This window comes from Anomaloglossus baeobatrachus, chromosome 4 (genome assembly GCF_048569485.1).
Source record: "Anomaloglossus baeobatrachus isolate aAnoBae1 chromosome 4, aAnoBae1.hap1, whole genome shotgun sequence".
Taxonomy (NCBI): Eukaryota; Metazoa; Chordata; class Amphibia; order Anura; family Aromobatidae; genus Anomaloglossus; species Anomaloglossus baeobatrachus.
In genome coordinates this window covers 3,154,912-3,176,772 of record NC_134356.1, presented here as the reverse complement: position 1 = coordinate 3,176,772, position 21,861 = coordinate 3,154,912, and the positions used below count along the sequence as shown (strand labels likewise).

The following is a 21,861-nucleotide window of genomic DNA, read 5'->3' as shown; positions in this document are numbered from 1 at the left end:
CTTTGCGGTCATACCATGTCTTCTGTCTGGTTTGAGCCATCCGCACATGATCCTGAGCCAAACTAGCAAGTTGAGCCAGGGTTTCCCGAAGCTTGAGGACATATGGAACAACAGGGGCTCCTGTATCTTCAACTTGCCCCTCCCAATATTCCTTTAGCAGAGTTAAGGGTCCTCTGACCTTTCTTCCATAGAGTAGTTCAAAGGGGGAAAACCCAGTGGACTCCAGGAGAACTTCCCGATAGGCGAACAGGAGATGGGGTAGGTACTTCTCCCAGTCGGAATCCCTGTCAGTGAAGGCCCTTAGCATATTTTTCAGTGTTTTATTAAACCGTTCACAAAGTCCATTGGTTTGAGGATGGTATGCTGTAGTTCGAATTGCTCGTACTCCACAGGTGCGCCACAGACACTGCACCAACTCTGACATGAACTGGGAGCCTTGGTCCGATAAGATCTCACTTGGGAATCCTACTTAGGTGGGCAGAAGAGTCCAACTCCGCCTGGACACTTGATACATGAATGGACTTTAGAAGTCCTGGCTCTTTCTTGTTTACCAAGTTGTGGATTGGAGAAGTCCCATGCTGAGAAGAACAAACAATCCCCCACCAGTAGTACATACAGGACAGTCAAGGAGAGACAGACTATTACACCATGAGCACAGGCGGGGGAGGGACACGCTGTTACATCATCATTCTCACAGCCATCATCATCATTCTCACAGCTATCATCATCATTCTCACAGCCATCATCATCATCATCATTCTCAAAGCCATCATCTCTGTAGGATAAGACACATTGTAACAGAAGAATATTGAGTGCAGCTCTTGAGGTGACTGGAGGATAAGACAATGCCTTTTGCAGGGATTTTCTGTAGTTGGTTCTTACTTACCAATATAAAAAGGAGAGTTTTCCTCTTTGGCGAAGTCGTCCACATATGACAATCCGAGTGGCTCAATGGGGGTTTCTCCGATACCTTGAAGAATATTTCCGATGAGAACAAAAATCCACATCAGAGACTCGGAAGATCCGGCTTCGCATACTGGATGGATGAAAAACGAAATATCAGCCTGTATCAGCGGGGGCTCGGTGATATCTACAGTGAAGCACGGCAGGGGCTCGGTGGTGTCTACAGTGGAGCACGGTGGGGGTTCTGTGAAATCTACAGTAAAGCACGGCGGGCGCTCAGTGATATCTACAGTGAAGCACGGCGGGGGCTTGGTGATGTCCACAGTGAAGCACGGAGTAGGCTCAGTGATGTTTACAGTGAAGCATGGCAGAGGTTCGGTGATATCTACAGTGAAGCACGGCAGGGGCTCGGTGGTGTCTACAGTGGAGCACGGTGGGGGTTCTGTGAAATCTACAGTAAAGCACGGCGGGCGCTCAGTGATATCTACAGTGAAGCACGGCGGGGGCTTGGTGATGTCCACAGTGAAGCACGGAGTAGGCTCAGTGATGTTTACAGTGAAGCATGGCAGAGGTTCGGTGATATCTACAGTGAAGCACGGAGGGGGCTTGGTGATATCTGTAGCGCAGAACGCCTGGGACTCGGTGATGTCTACAGTGAAGCACGGCGGGGGCTCGGTGATGTCTATAGTGAATCACGGCAGGGGCTTAGTGGTGTCTACAGTGGAGCACAGTGGGGGCTCTGTGATATCTATAGTAAAGCACAGTGGGGGCTTGGTGATGTCTACAGTGAAGCACGGAGGGGGCTCAGTGATGTTTACAGTGAAGCATGGCAGAGGTTCGGTGATATCTACAGTGAAGCACGGAGGGGGCTTGGTGACATCTGTAGCGCAGAACGCCTGGGACTCGGTGATGTCTACAGTGAAGCACGGCGGGGGCTCGGTGATGTCTACAGTGAATCACGGCAGGGGCTTAGTGGTGTCTACAGTGGAGCACAGTGGGGACTCTTTGATATCTATAGTAAAGCACAGCGGGGGCTTGGTGATGTCTACAGTGAAGCACGGAGGGGGCTCAGTGATGTTTACAGTGAAGCATGGCAGAGGCTCGGTGATATCTACAGTGAAGCACAGCGGGGATTTCGTGATGTCTACAGTGAAGCACAGCAGGGGCTCAGTGATATATAGAGTGAAGCATTGCAGGAGCTCAGTGATGTCTACAGTGAAGCACAGTGCAGGCTCGGTGATGTTTACAGTGAAGCACGGCAGGGACGTTGTGATGTTTGCAGTGAAGCACGGTGGGGGCTCCGTGATTTGTACAGTGAAGCATGGCTGGAGCTCGGTGATATCTAGACTAACACACTGTGTGGGCTCTGTGATATTTACAGTGAAGCACAGAGGGGGCTCAGTGGTGCCTACAGTGAAGCACGGCGGGGGCTCGGTGATGTCTACAGTGAAGCATGGCGGGGGCTCAGTGATATCTACAGTGAAGCACTGCAGGGGCTCTGTAATATCTACAGTGAAGCACAGTGGGGGCTCGGTGATGTCTACAGTGAAGCACAACGGGGGCTCTGTGATATCTACAGTGAAGCATGGCGTGGGCTCCGTGATGTCTACAGTGAAGCATGGCATGGACTCCGTGATATCTAGAATAAAGCGCACCGGGGCTAGGTGATATCTAGACTGAAGCACGGCAGGGGCTCTGTGATATCTAGACTGAAGCACAGCGGGGACTCTGCGATATCTACAGTGAAACACAGCAGGGGGGCGGTGATGTCTACAGTGCAACATGGAGGGGGCTTGATGATGTCTACAGTGAAGCACGGCGGGTGCTCCGAGTGGCTACAGTATCTACAGTGAATCACAGCGGGGACTCGGTGATGTCTACAGTGAAGCATGGCGTGGGCTCCGTGATGTCTACAGTGAAGCATGGCGTGGGCTCCGTGATGTCTACAGTGAAGCATGGCGTGGGCTCCGTGATGTCTACAGTGAAGCATGGCGTGGGCTCCGTGATGTCTACAGTGAAGCATGGCGTGGGCTCCGTGATGTCTACAGTGAAGCATGGCGGGGCTCTGTGATATCTAGACTGAAGCACAGTGGGGACTCTGCGATATCTACAGTGAAACATGGCGGGGGCTCTGTGGTGTCTACAGTGCAACATGGAGGGGGCTTGATGATGTCTACAGTGAAGCACGGCGGGTGCTCCGAGTGGCTACAGTATCTACAGTGAATCACAGCGGGGGCTCGGTGATATCTACAGTGAAGCACAGCGGGGGCTCAGTGGTGCCTACAGTGAAGCATGGCGAGGGCTCTGTGATGTCTACAATTAAGCACGGCGGAGGCTCGGTGATATCTAAAGTGCAGCACGGTGGGGGCTTGGTAATATCTACAGTGAAACATGGTGGGGGATAGGTGATGTCTACGGTGCAGCACAGGGGGGGCTCAGTGATGTCTATGGTGCAGCCTGTCTTTGTCCTCGGCAGCACGTGCTGGTTACACAGAATAAGCATGTTTTATATTGATTTCGCCTAATGAAGGAGCATTTGGTTCCTTTGTCAGGTGGTTGGCGCCTGTTCACATGTGGCGATTACCTTTGTCAGGTGGTTGGCGCCTGTTCACATGTGGCGATTATTAATATTGTTCCAGCTGTGAGTGATCCCGCTTTCTTCCTGCTTTACACGCTCTGAGTTGGGCATCTCTTAGGCACCGTTCACGTGTCAGCTTCGTCTATGTGTTCCCATGTCTTTTGCGGGTGACACATGGACACTTTATATCCATGGGGCAGCCACACATTATTCCTTTATATAGATTGAATTACAATATTTTATGTATGGATCTCTGGCATGACCGGACAGTAGAGAGATGGCCTCCACATCACAGCCATACGCCGTCCATCGGAAGAAGCCGCAGACATGGACGACTATAGGCACAAACCAACCAATCACAAGATCGGAGAGGGAACATGTGACCTTGTGGTTCATTGCCGCAGCGCGGTATCCTGCACCGGACACCCCACAATGAGCAGAAGTGCCCGACCCCTCCGCCCGCTCAGCACCTTGGTGTGAGATTCCACCTGGTATATATATTGTGCAGTCTGTTATATGTCCCCTTCATCTGGCCCCGACCCCCACCGTGCCGGGTACACAGCTCCCCTGATCTCTGATGATTATGTCCTCTTGATACACTGGACGTCGGAGCTTTTATACCATTAATGTGTTATCTATATCTGCTGAAAATCATTATTTGCTGATGATATTGAAGGATTAAGAGAAAAGCCCAAAAATGGTGAAAAATGAACCTTCAGGAACATCGAGGTCCGGAGCTCGACTGCGATTATCCAGACAAAGGTGGACGTAAGACGAGGCGTTGTCTGAGGAGAGCGAGGTGGATCCCTCATACTGATACCTGCAAAAAGTCATCACATCATGGCTACAAAACAACTGCACCGGGACCAGCATGATCCACACACACCGGAGAGAAACTAGAGAACAGCGTGTCCGAAATCCTGCGCTCATTGAGTCGTCCTATGTGATTGTCTCCTCACATGAGGAAACTCGCAGGATTCTCCGCTTATTTCATCAATTGCATTTATTGTTAAGCAAATAATAAAAATGCAAATAAGACAAATGAAAAATAACACAGATCAGAATTAGAGAACACTGTCAGATCCTGCAGGTTATTGGTGTTATCTGCACCTGGTGATTAATATCCTTCATTATCTGACAAACCCTATGTAACTGGCAGCTGAACGTTCCAGTTTGCACTGACTTTGCCATTCCAAAGTGACTGAAACCCTCCGGCAGCAGGTTGTCCAGATGGAGGCCAAAGAGGTGACCCTATCAGCCATAGCAAGAGAAGTTGGTGGCTCCAAGCCTGTGATTTCAAGAATATTGCATCTTTACAACATCATAAACTCTTTCAAGTCCCACAAGAAGGCTGGTCACCCTCGAAAGACAAATGCAAGAGAGGACAGGATAATGTGGAGACTCTCCATAGAGAGGACAGGATAATGCGGAGACTCTCCATAGAGAGGACAGGATAATGCGGAGACTCTCCATAGAGAGGACGGGATAATGCGGAGACTCTCCATAGAGAGGACAGGATAATGCGGAGACTCTCCATAGAGAGGACAGGATAATGCGGAGACTCTCCATAGAGAGGACGGGATAATGCGGAGACTCTCCATAGAGAGGACAGGATAATGCGGAGAATCTCCATAGAGAGGACAGGATAATGCGGAGACTCTCCATAGAGAGGACAGGATAATGCGGAGAATCTCCATAGAGAGGACGGGATAATGCGGAGACTCTCCATAGAGAGGACAGGATAATGCGGAGACTCTCCATAGAGAGGACAGGATAATGCGGAGACTCTCCATAGAGAGGACAGGATAATGCGGAGAATCTCCATAGAGAGGACAGGATAATGCGGAGACTCTCCATAGAGAGGACAGGATAATGCGGAGAATCTCCATAGAGAGGACAGGATAATGCGGAGACTCTCCATAGAGAGGACAGGATAATGCGGAGACTCTCCATAGAGAGGACAGGATAATGCGGAGACTCTCCATAGAGAGGACAGGATAATGCGGAGACTCTCCATAGAGAGGACAGGATAATGCGGAGACTCTCCATAGAGAGGACAGGATAATGCGGAGAATATCCATAGAGAGGACAGGATAATGCGGAGACTCTCCATAGAGAGGACAGGATAATGCGGAGACTCTCCATAGAGAGGACGGGATAATGCGGAGACTCTCCATAGAGAGGACAGGATAATGCGGAGACTCTCCATAGAGAGGACAGGATAATGCGGAGACTCTCCATAGAGAGGACGGGATAATGCGGAGACTCTCCATAGAGAGGACAGGATAATGCGGAGACCCTCCATAGAGAGGACAGGATAATGCGGAGACTCTCCATAGAGAGGACGGGATAATGCGGAAAATCTCCATAGAGAGGACAGGATAATGCGGAGACTCTCCATAGAGAAGACAGGATAATGCGGAGACTCTCCATAGAGAGGACAGGATAATGCGGAGACTCTCCATAGAGAGGACGGGATAATGCAGAAAATCTCCATAGAGAGGACAGGATAATGCGGAGACTCTCCATAGAGAAGACAGGATAATGTGGAGACTCTCCATAGAGAGGACAGGATAATGCGGAGACTCTCCATAGAGAGGACAGGATAATGCGGAGACTCTCCATTGAGAGGACAGGATAATGTGGAGACTCTCCATAGAGAGGACAGGATAATGCAGAGACTCTCCATAGAGAGGAAGGGATAATGCGGAGACTCTCCATAGAGAGGACAGGATAATGCGGAGACTCTCCATAGAGAGGACAGGATAATGCGGAGACTCTCCATAGAGAGGACAGGATAATGCAGAGACTCTCCATAGAGAGGACAGGATAATGCAGAGACTCTCCATAGAGAGGACGGGATAATGCGGAGACTCTCCATAGAGAGGACAGGATAATGCGGAGACTCTCCATAGAGAGGACAGGATAATGCGGAGACTCTCCATAGAGAGGACAGGATAATGCGGAGACTCTCCATAGAGAGGACAGGATAATGCGGAGACTCTCCATAGAGAGGACGGGATAATGCGGAGACTCTCCATAGAGAGGACAGGATAATGCGGAGACTCTCCATAGAGAGGACAGGATAATGCGGAGACTCTCCATAGAGAGGACAGGATAATGCGGAGACTCTGCATAGAGAGGACAGGATAATGCGGAGACTCTCCATAGAGAGGACAGGATAATGAGGAGACTCTCCATAGAGAGGACGGGATAATGCGGAGACTCTCCATAGAGAGGACAGGATAATGTGGAGACTCTCCATAGAGAGGACAGGATAATGTGGAGACTCTCCATAGAGAGGACAGGATAATGCGGAGACTCTCCATAGAGAGGACAGGATAATGCGGAGACTCTCCATAGAGAGGACGGGATAATGCGGAGACTCTCCATAGAGAGGACAGGATAATGCGGAGACTCTCCATAGAGAGGACGGGATAATGCGGAGACTCTCCATAGAGAGGACAGGATAATGCGGAGACTCTCCATAGAGAGGACAGGATAATGCGGAGACTCTCCATAGAGAGGACGGGATAATGCGGAGACTCTCCATAGAGAGGACAGGATAATGCGGAGACCCTCCATAGAGAGGACAGGATAATGCGGAGACTCTCCATAGAGAGGACGGGATAATGCGGAAAATCTCCATAGAGAGGACAGGATAATGCGGAGACTCTCCATAGAGAAGACAGGATAATGCGGAGACTCTCCATAGAGAGGACAGGATAATGCGGAGACTCTCCATAGAGAGGACAGGATAATGCGGAGACTCTCCATAGAGAGGACAGGATAATGCAGAGACTCTGCATAGAGAGGACAGGATAATGCGGAGACTCTCCATAGAGAGGACAGGATAATGCGGAGACTCTCCATAGAGAGGACAGGATAATGCGGAGACTCTCCGTAGAGAGGACAGGATAATGCAGAGAATCTCCATAGAGAGGACAGGATAATGCGGAGACTCTCCATAGAGAGGACAGGATAATGCGGAGACTCTCCATAGAGAGGACAGGATAATGCGGAGACTCTCCATAGAGAGGACAGGATAATGCGGAGACTCTCCATAGAGAGGAAGGGATAATGCAGAGAATCTCCATAGAGAGGACAGGATAATGCGGAGACTCTCCATAGAGAGGACAGGATAATGCGGAGACTCTCCATAGAGAGGACAGGATAATGCAGAGACTCTCCATAGAGAGGACAGGATAATGCGGAGACTCTCCATAGAGAGGGCAGGATAATGCGGAGACTCTCCATAGAGAGGACAGGATAATGCGGAGACTCTCCATAGAGAGGACAGGATAATGCGGAGACTCTCCATAGAGAGGACGGGATAATGCGGAAAATCTCCATAGAGAGGACAGGATAATGCGGAGACTCTCCATAGAGAAGACAGGATAATGCGGAGACTCTCCATAGAGAGGACAGGATAATGCGGAGACTCTCCATAGAGAGGACGGGATAATGCAGAAAATCTCCATAGAGAGGACAGGATAATGCGGAGACTCTCCATAGAGAAGACAGGATAATGTGGAGACTCTCCATAGAGAGGACAGGATAATGCGGAGACTCTCCATAGAGAGGACAGGATAATGCGGAGACTCTCCATAGAGAGGACAGGATAATGTGGAGACTCTCCATAGAGAGGACAGGATAATGCAGAGACTCTCCATAGAGAGGAAGGGATAATGCGGAGACTCTCCATAGAGAGGACAGGATAATGCGGAGACTCTCCATAGAGAGGACAGGATAATGCGGAGACTCTCCATAGAGAGGACAGGATAATGCAGAGACTCTCCATAGAGAGGACAGGATAATGCAGAGACTCTCCATAGAGAGGACGGGATAATGCGGAGACTCTCCATAGAGAGGACAGGATAATGCGGAGACTCTCCATAGAGAGGACAGGATAATGCGGAGACTCTCCATAGAGAGGACAGGATAATGCAGAGACTCTCCATAGAGAGGACGGGATAATGCGGAGACTCTCCATAGAGAGGACAGGATAATGCGGAGACTCTCCATAGAGAGGACAGGATAATGCGGAGACTCTCCATAGAGAGGACAGGATAATGCGGAGACTCTGCATAGAGAGGACAGGATAATGCGGAGACTCTCCATAGAGAGGACAGGATAATGCGGAGACTCTCCATAGAGAGGACGGGATAATGCGGAGACTCTCCATAGAGAGGACAGGATAATGCAGAGACTCTCCATAGAGAGGACAGGATAATGCGGAGACTCTCCATAGAGAGGACAGGATAATGTGAAGACTCTCCATAGAGAGGACAGGATAATGTGGAGACTCTCCATAGAGAGGACAGGATAATGCGGAGACTCTCCATAGAGAGGACAGGATAATGCGGAGACTCTCCATAGAGAGGACAGGATAATGCGGAGACTCTCCATAGAGAGGACGGGATAATGCGGAGACTCTCCATAGAGAGGACGGGATAATGCAGAGACTCTCCATAGAGAGGACAGGATAATGCGGAGACTCTCCATAGAGAGGACAGGATAATGCGGAGACTCTCCATAGAGAGGACAGGATAATGCGGAGACTCTCCATAGAGAGGACAGGATAATGCGGAGACTCTCCATAGAGAGGACAGGATAATGCGGAGACTCTCCATAGAGAGGACGGGATAATGTGGAGACTCTCCATAGAGAGGACAGGATAATGCGGAGACTCTCCATAGAGAGGACAGGATAATGCAGAGACTCTCCATAGAGAGGACGGGATAATGCGGAGACTCTCCATAGAGAGGACAGGATAATGCAGAGACTCTCCATAGAGAGGACAGGATAATGCGGAGACTCTCCATAGAGAGGACAGGATAATGCGGAGACTCTCCATAGAGAGGACAGGATAATGCGGAGACTCTCCATAGAGAGGACGGGATAATGCGGAGACTCTCCATAGAGAGGACAGGATAATGCGGAGACTCTCCATAGAGAGGACAGGATAATGCAGAGACTCTCCATAGAGAGGACAGGATAATGCGGAGACTCTCCATAGAGAGGACGGGATAATGCGGAGACTCTCCATAGAGAGGACAGGATAATGCAGAGACTCTCCATAGAGAAGACAGGATAATGCAGAGACTCTCCATAGAGAGGACGGGATAATGCGGAGACTCTCCATAGAGAGGACAGGATAATGAGGAGACTCTCCATAGAGAGGACGGGATAATGCAGAGACTCTCCATAGAGAGGACAGGATAATGAGGAGACTCTCCATAGAGAGGACGGGATAATGCGGAGACTCTCCATAGAGAGGACAGGATAATGCAGAGACTCTCCATAGAGAGGACAGGATAATGAGGAGACTCTCCATAGAGAGGACGGGATAATGCGGAGACTCTCCATAGAGAGGACAGGATAATGCGGAGACTCTCCATAGAGAGGACAGGATAATGCAGAGACTCTCCATAGAGAGGACAGGATAATGCGGAGACTCTCCATAGAGAGGACAGGATAATGCGGAGAATATCCATAGAGAGGACAGGATAATGCGGAGACTCTCCATAGAGAGGACAGGATAATGCAGAGACTCTCCATAGAGAGGACAGGATAATGCGGAGACTCTCCATAGAGAGGACAGGATAATGCAGAGACTCTCCATAGAGAGGACGTGATAATGCGGAGACTCTCCATAGAGAGGACAGGATAATGCAGAGACTCTCCATAGAGAGGACGGGATAATGCGGAGACTCTCCATAGAGAGGACAGGATAATGCGGAGACTCTCCATAGAGAGGACAGGATAATGCGGAGACTCTCCATAGAGAGGACAGGATAATGCGGAGACTCTCCATAGAGAGGACAGGATAATGCGGAGACTCTCCATAGAGAGGACAGGATAATGCAGAGACTCTCCATAGAGAGGACAGGATAATGAGGAGACTCTCCATAGAGAGGACGGGATAATGCGGAGACTCTCCATAGAGAGGACAGGATAATGCGGAGACTCTCCATAGAGAGGACAGGATAATGCAGAGACTCTCCATAGAGAAGACAGGATAATGCAGAGACTCTCCATAGAGAGGACAGGATAATGAGGAGACTCTCCATAGAGAGGACGGGATAATGCGGAGACTCTCCATAGAGAGGACGGGATAATGCGGAGACTCTCCATAGAGAGGACGGGATAATGCGGAGACTCTCCATAGAGAGGACAGGATAATGCGGAGACTCTCCATAGAGAGGACAGGATAATGCGGAGACTCTCCATAGAGAGGACAGGATAATGCGGAGACTCTCCATAGAGAGGACAGGATAATGCAGAGACTCTCCATAGAGAGGATGGGATAATGCAGAGACTCTCCATAGAGAGGACGGGATAATGCGGAAAATCTCCATAGAGAGGACGGGATAATGCGGAGACTCTCCATGGGTAATTGCCTCCACTCTGCACCTGGAATTGCTCAGCAGTTCAGCACTGGACAGGGTAAGGATTTGTCTCGTCATACAGTGTCACGACGTGTAAGAGCATTTGGACTGAAAGCCCACTCTGCAGTGACCAAACCCCTCATTAGCAGAATTACAAGGCTAGACTCACCTTTGGTGAGGAGCATGTTGTGTGGACAGAGGAGAAGGGTCCACAGCTCATTTTACTGATGAAAGCAAGGGTAATTTATTTGGGTGTGATGGAAAAATTATATTCAGCGACAAACTGGGTAAAAACTGAACCCAAAGTGTGATAAGACATCAGTGAGCGGCGGTGGAGGAAGGGGCATGGTTTGGGGAATGTTTTCTGCAGCAGGAGTTGGACCTCTCATACAGCTACATGGCAGAGTGATACAAGTGTGGACCAGAACCTTCTTCACAACACGCGGCTCCTTACTTCTGTCCATCACTCAATCAGCAGCAATTTTCATGCAGGACAATGTCCCCTGTCACACAGCAAAACAGGGAAAGCAGCTCCTGGAAACAATGAAATGGCATACACAACAGCAGGTGACCGCATCTTGCCGCAATCCCATTGGAAATTAATTGAACTGAAACGCATTTGTGACAGATCCGGTTTTGCGGCAAAATACCGCTGATGTGAACGCCGCCTTACACAAAACCTTCACATGTTCATCAATGTACATGAGAAAAGCAAGGGATCAGACATTGTGCTCTAATGTTCATCTCCAGTGTATATTATCAATGTATAAAGTGTAGTACAGTATATAGGGAGCTCCCTCTAGTGGTGGCTGCAGACAGGATCTTATCATGTATTCCTGTATACAGGGAGCTCCCCCTAGTGGTGGCTGCAGACAGGATCTTATCATGTATCTCTGTATACAGGGAGCTCCCCCTAGTGGTGGCTGCAGACAGGATCTTATCATGTATCTCTGTATACAGGGAGCTCCCCCTAGTGGTGGCTGCAGACAGGATCTTATCATGTATCTCTGTATACAGGGAGCTCCCCCTAGTGGTGGCTGCAGACAGGATCTTATCATGTATCTCTGTATAAAGGGAGCTCCCCCTAGTGGTGGCTGCAGACAGGATCTTATCATGTATCTCTGTATACAGGGAGCTCCCCCTAGTGGTGGCTGCAGACAGGATCTTATCATGTATCTCTGTATACAGGGAGCTCCCCCTAGTGGTGGCTGCAGACAAGATCTTATCATGTATCTCTGTATACAGGGAGCTCCCCCTAGTGGTGGCTGCAGACAGGAGCTTATCATGTATCTCTGTATACAGGGGAGCTCCCCCTAGTGGTGACTGTAGACAGGATCTTATGTATATCTGTATACAGGGAACTCCCCCTAGTGGTGACTGTAGACAGGATCTTATGTATCTCTGTATACAGGGAACTCCCCCTAGTGGTGGCTGCAGACAGGATCTTATCATGTATCTCTGTATACAGGGAACTCCCCCTAGTGGTGACTGTAGACAGGATCTTATGTATATCTGTATACAGGGAACTCCCCCTAGTGGTGACTGTAGACAGGATCTTATGTATATCTGTATACAGGGAACTCCCCCTAGTGGTGGCTGCAGACAGGATCTTATCATGTATCTCTGTATACAGGGAGCTCCCCCTAGTGGTGGCTGCAGACAGAATATTATCATGTATCTCTGTATACAGGGAGCTCCCCCTAGTGGTGGCTGCAGACAGGATCTTATCATGTATCTCTGTGTACAGGGAGCTCCCCCTAGTGGTGGCTGCAGACAGGATCTTATCATGTATCTCTGTATACAGGGAGCTCCCCCTAGTGGTGGCTGCAGACAAGATCTTATCATGTATCTCTGTATACAGGGAGCTCCCCCTAGTGGTGGCTGCAGACAGGAGCTTATCATGTATCTCTGTATACAGGGAACTCCCCCTAGTGGTGACTGTAGACAGGATCTTATGTATATCTGTATACAGGGAACTCCCCCTAGTGGTGACTGTAGACAGGATCTTATGTATATCTGTATACAGGGAACTCCCCCTAGTGGTGGCTGCAGACAGGATCTTATCATGTATCTCTGTATACAGGGAGCTCCCCCTAGTTGTGGCTGCAGACAGAATATTATCATGTATCTCTGTATACAGGGAGCTCCCCCTAGTGGTGACTGCAGACAGGATCTTATGTATATCTGTATACAGGGAACTCCCCCTAGTGGTGGCTGCAGACAGGATGTTATCATGTATCTCTGTATACAGGGAGCTCCCCCTAGTGGTGACTGCAGACAGGATGTTATCATGTATCTCTGTATACTGAGAGCTCCCCCTAGTGGTGGCTGCAGACAGGATCTTATCATGTATCTCTGTATACAGGGAGCTCCTCCTAGTGGTGGCTGCAGACAGAATATTATCATGTAGCTCTGTATACAGGGAGCTCCCTCTAATCTCCCCATGTTGTAGATCGAAACGCATCACCCGCCCATTCTTACCGTTTCATGATGAAATGTGGCGCCGCGGTCAGGCAGCTTCCAAGGAACATGATGAAGCATCCGATAGAGATCATTCTTGGACGATGCAGTTTCGCCCCAAAGTAACTGACGAGTGTGATGACCAGTAAATTGCCTATAATAAAAGGATGAGCGGTCAGACCCAATAAAGGGTTAATGCTCTTCTGACTGCCCCACATCCGTATTATTGATACATTGTATCTCACAGCACATGAATTTATCCATATAATTCTACATCATCACCGATGTCAAAGCTTCCATCAATGACTCCGACCAGAGAGGAGGGGATGTTAAATCTTCGCTCTATCTGTGTGATCATACTCCGAGAATACATGAGAGCAAGAGACTTAGTGATGTAAGCGAAGGAGAGAGCGAAGAGGAAGACCTGGAAGACAGAAAGAAAAGGACCTCAGTGATGTCATCACCAGGGGCGGGGCTGTATAAGGGGTGTGGTCTCATGTCTGATCACATGTCATTATATCAGTGATGTCATCACCAGGGGCGGGGCTGTATGTAAGGGGTGTGGTCTCATGTCTGATCATATGTCATTATATCAGTGATGTCATCACCAGGGGCGGGGTTGTATATAAGGGGTGTGGTCTCATGTCTGATCACATGTCATTATCAGTGATGTCATCACCAGGGGTGGGGCTGTATATAAGGGGTGTGGTCTCATGTCTGATCATATGTCATTATATCAGTGATGTCATCACCAGGGGCGGGGTTGTATATAAGGGGTGTGGTCTCATGTCTGATCATATGTCATTATCAGTGATGTCATCACCAGGGGTGGGGCTGTATATAAGGGGTGTGGTCTCATGTCTGATCATATGTCATTATTAGTGATGTCATCACCAGGGGCAGGGCTGTATATAAGGGGTGTGGTCTCATGGCTGATCACATGTCATTATATCAGTGATGTCACCACCAGGGGCGGGGCTGTATATAAGGGGTGTGGTCTCATTTCTGATCATATGTCATTATATCAGTGATGTCACCACCAGGGGCGGGGCTGTATATAAGGGGTGTGGTCTCATGTCTGATCATATGTCATTATATCAGTGATGTCATCACCAGGGGTGGGGCTGTATATAAGGGGTGTGGTCTCATGTCTGATCATATGTCATTATCAGCGATTTCATCTCCTGGGGCAGGGCTGTATTTAAGGGGTGTGGTCTCATGTCTGATCATATGTCATTATATCAGTGATGTCATCACCAGGCAGCGGGGCTGTATATAAGGGTGATCAGGGCTGCCACAAGGAATTTCAGGGCCTCATACTGGCAAAATTTTTGGGCCCCTTTCAGTCTTCGCCCAGTCTCCACCCCAGCTCCGCCTCCACCCCGCAAAACTTCCACAGTTTCACCGCCACTCTTGGAAAAGCTACATTTATAGCCAAAAATGAAATGTTAGCACTCTTGAAGTTGTTCCTGAAAATGAAGTATTTTCTTTAGAAAATTAATACTACATCTCCTACACCGCCCCTCTCCGTAATACACCCTCTTCACCACCCCTCTCCATAATACACCCGTTACACCGCCCCTCTCCATAATACACCCTTTACACCGCCCCTCTCCATAATACACCCGTTACACCGCCCCTCTCCATAATACACCCTTTACACCGCCCCTCTCCATAATACACCCTTTACACCGCCCCTCTCCATAATACACCCTTTACACCGCCCCTCTCCATAATACCCCCTTTACACCGCCCCTCTCCGTAATACACCCTCTTCACCGCCCCTCTCCATAATACACCCTTTACACCGCCCCTCTCCATAATACACCCTTTACACCGCCCCTCTCTATAATACACCCTTTACACCGCCCCTCTCCATAATATCTCCCCACACTGTCCCTATATATAATATCTTTCCCACACAGACTGCCCATCTGTATAATATCCCCACACACACTGCCTCTTTGTACAGTATCTCTCTCACACGCTGTCTCTCAGTATAATATCCCCAACACACACTGCTCCTCTGTATAATATCTCTCCCACACACTGTCTCTCTGTATAATATCCCCCCAAACACACTGCCCCTCTGTATAATATCTCCTCACATATGCTGATTCTCTGTATACTATCTCCTCACACAAGCTGCCTCTTTTTATAATATCCTCCGAAACACTGCCCTTCTGTACATCGCTCCACACACTACCCTTCTGTATACTATCCCTCTCTATATAATATCCCCCAATACACACACTGCCCCTCTTTATAATATCCCCTACACACACTGTTCCTCGCAACACTTTGTTAAGAAGAAAGTAGTGAGCACCACAGTGTAATAAATAGAAATAAAGGGAGGGGTGCTAACAAAAACTATGGAAAAATTGAATTGTAATATGAGAGGTAAAAAGCTGCATAGTAAAAAGGTGCACACCCAGCTACTTATATATACACATGACTTTAATTGGTATAAAACATGTAAGGATGACAAAAACAAAGGTTAAAAACATGATTGACAAGAGAAAAAGAATGGATGAAATAAGGGGATATAATAATCCCGTACTTATCCCCAATGAAGTATCAGGGCACTGATAATAGAATGCACAATAAGTATATAAACAAGGCAGTGTCCGCAGATCAATAATATAATCCCACAACACACAATACCTGGCTGTACAGCCTCATCTTAACACTAGAAGTCAAAGAAATTTCAAGCTCCCCCCTGAAGTCCCGAAAGAGGGTCAAATGACATACAATAAACTGAATAGAACTAACTAGAAACTAAATAGGTAAACTCAATGGAAAACAACGACCTCCTGTGGTGCGACAGTCATGGCCTTAATTACAGAACAACAGACGGTGATTATAGGATGTTAGCTAAAATCCTTCAGGTCATTCGACCCGTCTCTGGGTTCCAAAGGTAGAAATGTTAAAGGACCCCTCTCTGGGACTTCTTGTGTTAACGTAAATAAAGGGTAGGTTTTTAACCTTTGTTTTTGTCAGCCTTATATGTTTTGTAGCAATAAAAGTCAAGTTTATATATAAATATATATATCCTCCTCCTGGCATATATCCCAATCCTGGCCCCCTCCTGGTATATATGTCTCCTTCCTGGTATATATGTCCTCATCCTAGGCCCTTCCTGGTATGTATGTCTTTCTCCTGGTATATATCCCCATCCTGGGCCAATCTTGGTATATATTTCCTTCTCCTGGTATATATGTCCCGTTCCTGGTATATATGTCCCCATCCTAGGCCCTTCCTGGTATGTATACCCCCCTTCTGTTCTTTATGTCCCCCTCCGGGGCCCTTGCTGGTATATGTGTCCCCATCCTGTTTTACTTGTCCCCTTCCTAGCAAATACAGTACATCCTACTCTTGGTATATATGTCCCCTTCCTGGGCCCCTCTTGGTATATATGTCCCCATCCTTGTTTATTTTTCCTTTTCCTGGTATATATGTCTCCCTCCTGGCATATGTGTCCCATCCTGGGCCCCTTCTGGTATATATAATGCCTTCCTGGGCACATTCTTGTATTTATGTCCCCATGCTGTCATACTGGTTTCTGTCCCCTTCCTGGTATACATGTCTACTTCCTAGCAACCTCCTGGTATATTTCTCTGATGGAAACAGAAAAAAACCCAAAACATTTTACTCTCCTTCCCTGGGTCCCACATCGCACGGCATCCTCTCTGAGCCACAATGCATTTCAGCTGGTTGTGCGCCCCTCCGACACACATCCAGCTGAAGCAAGGCAGGGGCTTGGGTCAGAAGACTCTCCACTACCCCGGCAATCATCCCACTCCTGTCTTCAGCTCATGGAGCATCTACCTTTCCCTGCCGGCTGTTGCGTACTCACTACCTCCTCAGCTCTGAATTCCATGTAGCAGTGTGATGAGGTCGCAGCGTGATGACCTCAACATGCTGCTGCATGCTGGGCCGCAGGATGACACACCGGCACCCTGCTCTGCCACGCTGACCCTCCCTCAAACACATGGCTAATTTGCATGTGATGCCTCTGAAGTGCTTTACATGCAAATTAGCTGAGCCCCTCTGCTGAGGCTGTGACTGGGGCCCTGTGAAGAGGGGGGCCTGACCTGGGCCCAGGGTTTAATAAAGCTAAGTAATTACTCCAGGCCCTGCCAGGCCCTCCTCTTCACCGAGCCCCATACACTAGTCATTGTTGTCATGCCCTGATGGTGGCCCTGGGGGTGAGGTCTCAGATGTGATCACATGTCATTATATCAGTAATGTTCCCACTAGGGGGGGCTGAATATAATGGGTATGGTCTCTTGTCTGATCACATGTCATTATATCAGTGATGTCATCACCAGGGGGCGAGGTTGTCAGTTCCAGTGGAGTCTGTGATGGTGGCCTGCTGGTTGTCCGCAGGTCTGTGGTCCTCGGTGCAGTACACGTGCAGTTCTCACCTTCAGCCTGGACAGGGGACCCGTCTTCCGCGCAGTTGGAGTTGCATTTGGTGCCATGTTCTGCGCTGCGGACAGATGACTGCTCGGGTCTGAGAGAAGAAAATATTGAGTATAAATGTAACAGACCAGACGGAGGCGCTGACACAATGTGACGAGGGGGGTCCATAGGGTGAGAAGCTGAGGGGGGGCGGGGGAAGTAACACTGATCCTGCCGGACAGAAGGCGACACCCATACTTCACATGCAGGAATAGATTGTGAGCTCCGGGGGTCGGGGATGATGCGAGTAGTGATACATTGTGTAATAAGAGATTAGATTGTCAGCTCCGGGGTCAGGGACAATGTGTCATTCCTGGAAGGCTATAATCCGGTGCTGTTCCTGTGTCGTGATATTTTTCAGGGTCTGCAGCGCGATCCTCACATTACTGGGGTCACAATCTCTTATCACTTCCCTCCAATCAGCCCCCGACCCCCCGAAGCTACCAGAAATCCCAGATATTGAGGAGCAAATCTACTCACCGTGCAGCAAGACGGAGCCCCGGGTGACCTGGCGGCAGTCACTGAGATCAGACCTGGACCTTGACCGGCTTTTTATAATTAACTCATAAATGTAGGAATTTACTCCAGACAAATCTAGGCCAGGAAGCAAGCTGGGACAGCTGGGAAGTATCAGTGATGTCATCACCAGGGGCGGGGCTGTATATAAGGGGTGTGGTCTCATGGCTGATCACGTCATTATATCAGTGATGTCATCACCAGGGGCGGGGCTGTATATAAGGGGTGTGGTCTCATGTCTGATCACATATCATTATATCAGTGATGTCATCACCAGGGGTGGGGCTGTATATAAGGGATGGGGTCTCATATCTGATCACATGTCATTATATCAGTGATGTCATCACCAGGGGCGGGGCTGTATATAAGGGGTGTGGTCTCATGTCTGATCACATATCATTATATCAGTGATGTCATCACCGGGGCGGGGCTGTATATAAGGGGTGTGGTCTCATGGCTGATCACACATCATTATATTATTGATGTCATCACCAGGGGCGGGGCTGTATATAAGGGATGGGGTCTCATATCTGATCACATGTCATTATATCAGTGATGTCATCACCAGGGGCGGGGCTGTATATAAGGGATGGGGTCTCATGTCTGATCACATATCATTATATCAGTGATGTCATCACCGGGGCGGGGCTGTATATAAGGGATGGGGTCTCATGTCTGATCACATATCATTATATCAGTGATGTCATCACCAGGGGCGGGGCTGTATATAAGGGATGGGGTCTCATGTCTGATCACATATCATTATATCAGTGATGTCATCACCGGGGCGGGGCTGTATATAAGGGATGGGGTCTCATGTCTGATCACATGTCATTATATCAGTGATGTCATCACCGGGGCGGGGCTGTATATAAGGGATGGGGTCTCATGTCTGATCACATGTCATTATATCAGTGATGTCATCACCGGGGCGGGGCTGTATATAAGGGGTGTGGTCTCATATCTGATCACATGTCATTATATCAGTGATGTCATCACCGGGGCGGGGCTGTATATAAGGGATGGGGTCTCATGTCTGATCACATATCATTATATCAGTGATGTCATCACCGGGGCGGGGCTGTATATAAGGGATGGGGTCTCATGTCTGATCACATGTCATTATATCAGTGATGTCATCACCGGGGCGGGGCTGTATATAAGGGATGGGGTCTCATGTCTGATCACATGTCATTATATCAGTGATGTCATCACCGGGGCGGGGCTGTATATAAGGGATGGGGTCTCATGTCTGATCACATATCATTATATCAGTGATGTCATCACCGGGGCGGGGCTGTATATAAGGGATGGGGTCTCATGTCTGATCACATATCATTATATCAGTGATGTCATCACCGGGGCGGGGCTGTATATAAGGGATGGGGTCTCATGTCTGATCACATATCATTATATCAGTGATGTCATCACCGGGGCGGGGCTGTATATAAGGGATGGGGTCTCATGTCTGATCACATATCATTATATCAGTGATGTCATTACCAGAGGTGGCAATTAAATTGTGTTCAAACTAAAATTTATTTTGATTTTTTGATTGACGTTTCGGCAATTTAGCCTTCATCAAAATGAAACTAGATATAAGAAAAAATACATATATATATTAGTACCATAATTTACCATGTCATTATAGTATATAAAAAAAGAAACAAAAGAAAAATACCTATATGGTATATAACAGATAGTTTTCTTAATATAAGGATCTTGATGGATTATCCTGTGAAGAAAAGAAAAGGTCCATTAATTGAAGCCAGAAAAAACGTCTCATAACAGAGAGTGCTATAAAATTAAATGTGTGTGCCCAAAAATATAGGAAAAATACTGTATTAAAACACATCAAAAAACATCAAAAAAATGGTATAAGGCAAGGATCCAAGGGCCAAAGGAAATATAAGAGAAAATAGAAGGAATCAATATAAGAGGTTTTTACCTGAAGAGGAATGAAAGAGGTATAGTGAAATCCAGTGGATAGGGGTATAATGCCGCTATATGGGAAACTAGGAAGTAAATAGAATAGAAGGGAGGATAATTAGAACAACATAGCAGAAAACAGGACAATATACAATGAAAAGAAGCCCATAGAATATGCTAGAGAGCAAAGCAGTGTTACCTGTGTCCAGGGTGATCAGCGGTGGAATGTGAGGAGTGAGATCGCGGTGAGGGTTTTAAAGGAAAAAGGGCGGGACAAATAAATTGATTTCCTGAAGATGGAACGCACGGTGGAGCGCAAGATGCGCGTGCGCAGTGAAATACGGAAGTGCGCGCATGCGCAGTAGGAAAAAAAGGGGAAACAGTGAAATTAAGACCCAAGGTTTCCATGGAGATGGCGGTGAGCGTCAGCGTGTCCCTAAGGAAAGGAGGAAAGAAAAGAAAGAGGATAAATAAAGGAAAAAATGACTTGCCGTGATAACAGTATCATATAAATCAATATGCGGTATATATAACAAATATTGAATACAACAGAGGTGGGATTTATGCAAATGGAATATAAATAAGTATACATCAAAAGAGCATATGGAGACAAACAAATATACTCTGAAATATCGGAATAGATATATATCAACATATCAGTGTAAGAAAACAGCACAGATAAGGCGGACCTCGAATATCCATGAAATTAATGATACTCATATTCCCTATTGAGACCGTGGGGGGACAGGGTGCCAAGTGTGTGGATCCAATAGGATTCCCTGTTTTTAAGTATCCTAACCCTGTCACCACCACGTCTCAATGGAAGGACGTGTTCAAGGACTTGAAAGCGGAGTTGGGAGACAGTGTGGCCACACTGGATGAAGTGATGAGGGATAGGTAACATGGTCAATTTGCACCGAATGGTGGATTTGTGTTTCCCAATACGGTCCCGGATATGCTGGGTGGTCTCCCCAACATACCCGAGACCGCACGGACACTTGATTAGATAGACAACATATGAGGTATCACAAGTAAAAAAATCTTTAATGTGAAAAATTTTGCCAGTGCGTGGATGAGTAAATTGACTGCCTTTAATAACATTAGAACAATGAGGACAATGTAGGCAAGGATAATTACCCTGTCGTGGTGTAGAAAGAAAGGATTAGCGAGATTGACGAATAGATGACCCGATATCGGCCCTGACTAGAAGATCGCGGAGATTGGGGGAACGCTTGTAAGAGAAAAGAGGTGGAACTGACAATTCAGATATACTCGGATACGATCGTTGTAAAACTGACCAATGTCTCAATATGATACTCTTGATGATGGAGTAAAAAGGATGAAAAGTGTTTACAAATGTAGTAAAAGGTCCTGTACGTTTGACAGGACCAGTAGAATGGAAACTTTTTTGAAGAGCAGAGCGAACAACAGGTGGAGGATAACCCTGTTGAAGAAATTTATGTGACATTTCTTGATGTCTACGAGAGCGTAGCTCATGATTGGTAACTATACGTGACACCCGTTTGTATTGTGAGCAAGGTAATGATTGTTTCAGGTGACGGGGATGACTACTAGTATAATGCAAAAGGCTGTTACGGTCTGTGGGTTTAACATATAAAT

General features: G+C 47.8%; 1 protein-coding gene across 2 annotated transcripts in view; it reads right to left on the bottom strand.

Annotated features, from left to right (window-relative positions):
* The window catches only part of LOC142302429 (solute carrier organic anion transporter family member 1A2-like), a 103,523-nt gene extending 85,206 nt beyond the window's left edge, over positions 1–18,317 (bottom strand). For both annotated transcript variants that reach the window (XM_075343490.1, XM_075343492.1), the window contains exons 1-6: positions 18,277–18,317; positions 17,760–17,848; positions 13,615–13,756; positions 13,354–13,486; positions 4,195–4,301; positions 887–1,036 (exon numbers count right to left, since the gene is read on the bottom strand). In XM_075343490.1, the coding sequence (XP_075199605.1) occupies positions 887–1,036; positions 4,195–4,301; positions 13,354–13,486; positions 13,615–13,756; positions 17,760–17,816 (589 nt within the window). In that variant the 5' untranslated portion in view covers positions 17,817–17,848; positions 18,277–18,317. The remainder of the gene's footprint in view (positions 1–886; positions 1,037–4,194; positions 4,302–13,353; positions 13,487–13,614; positions 13,757–17,759; positions 17,849–18,276) is intronic.
* Between the last annotated feature and the right edge of the window lie 3,544 nt (positions 18,318–21,861).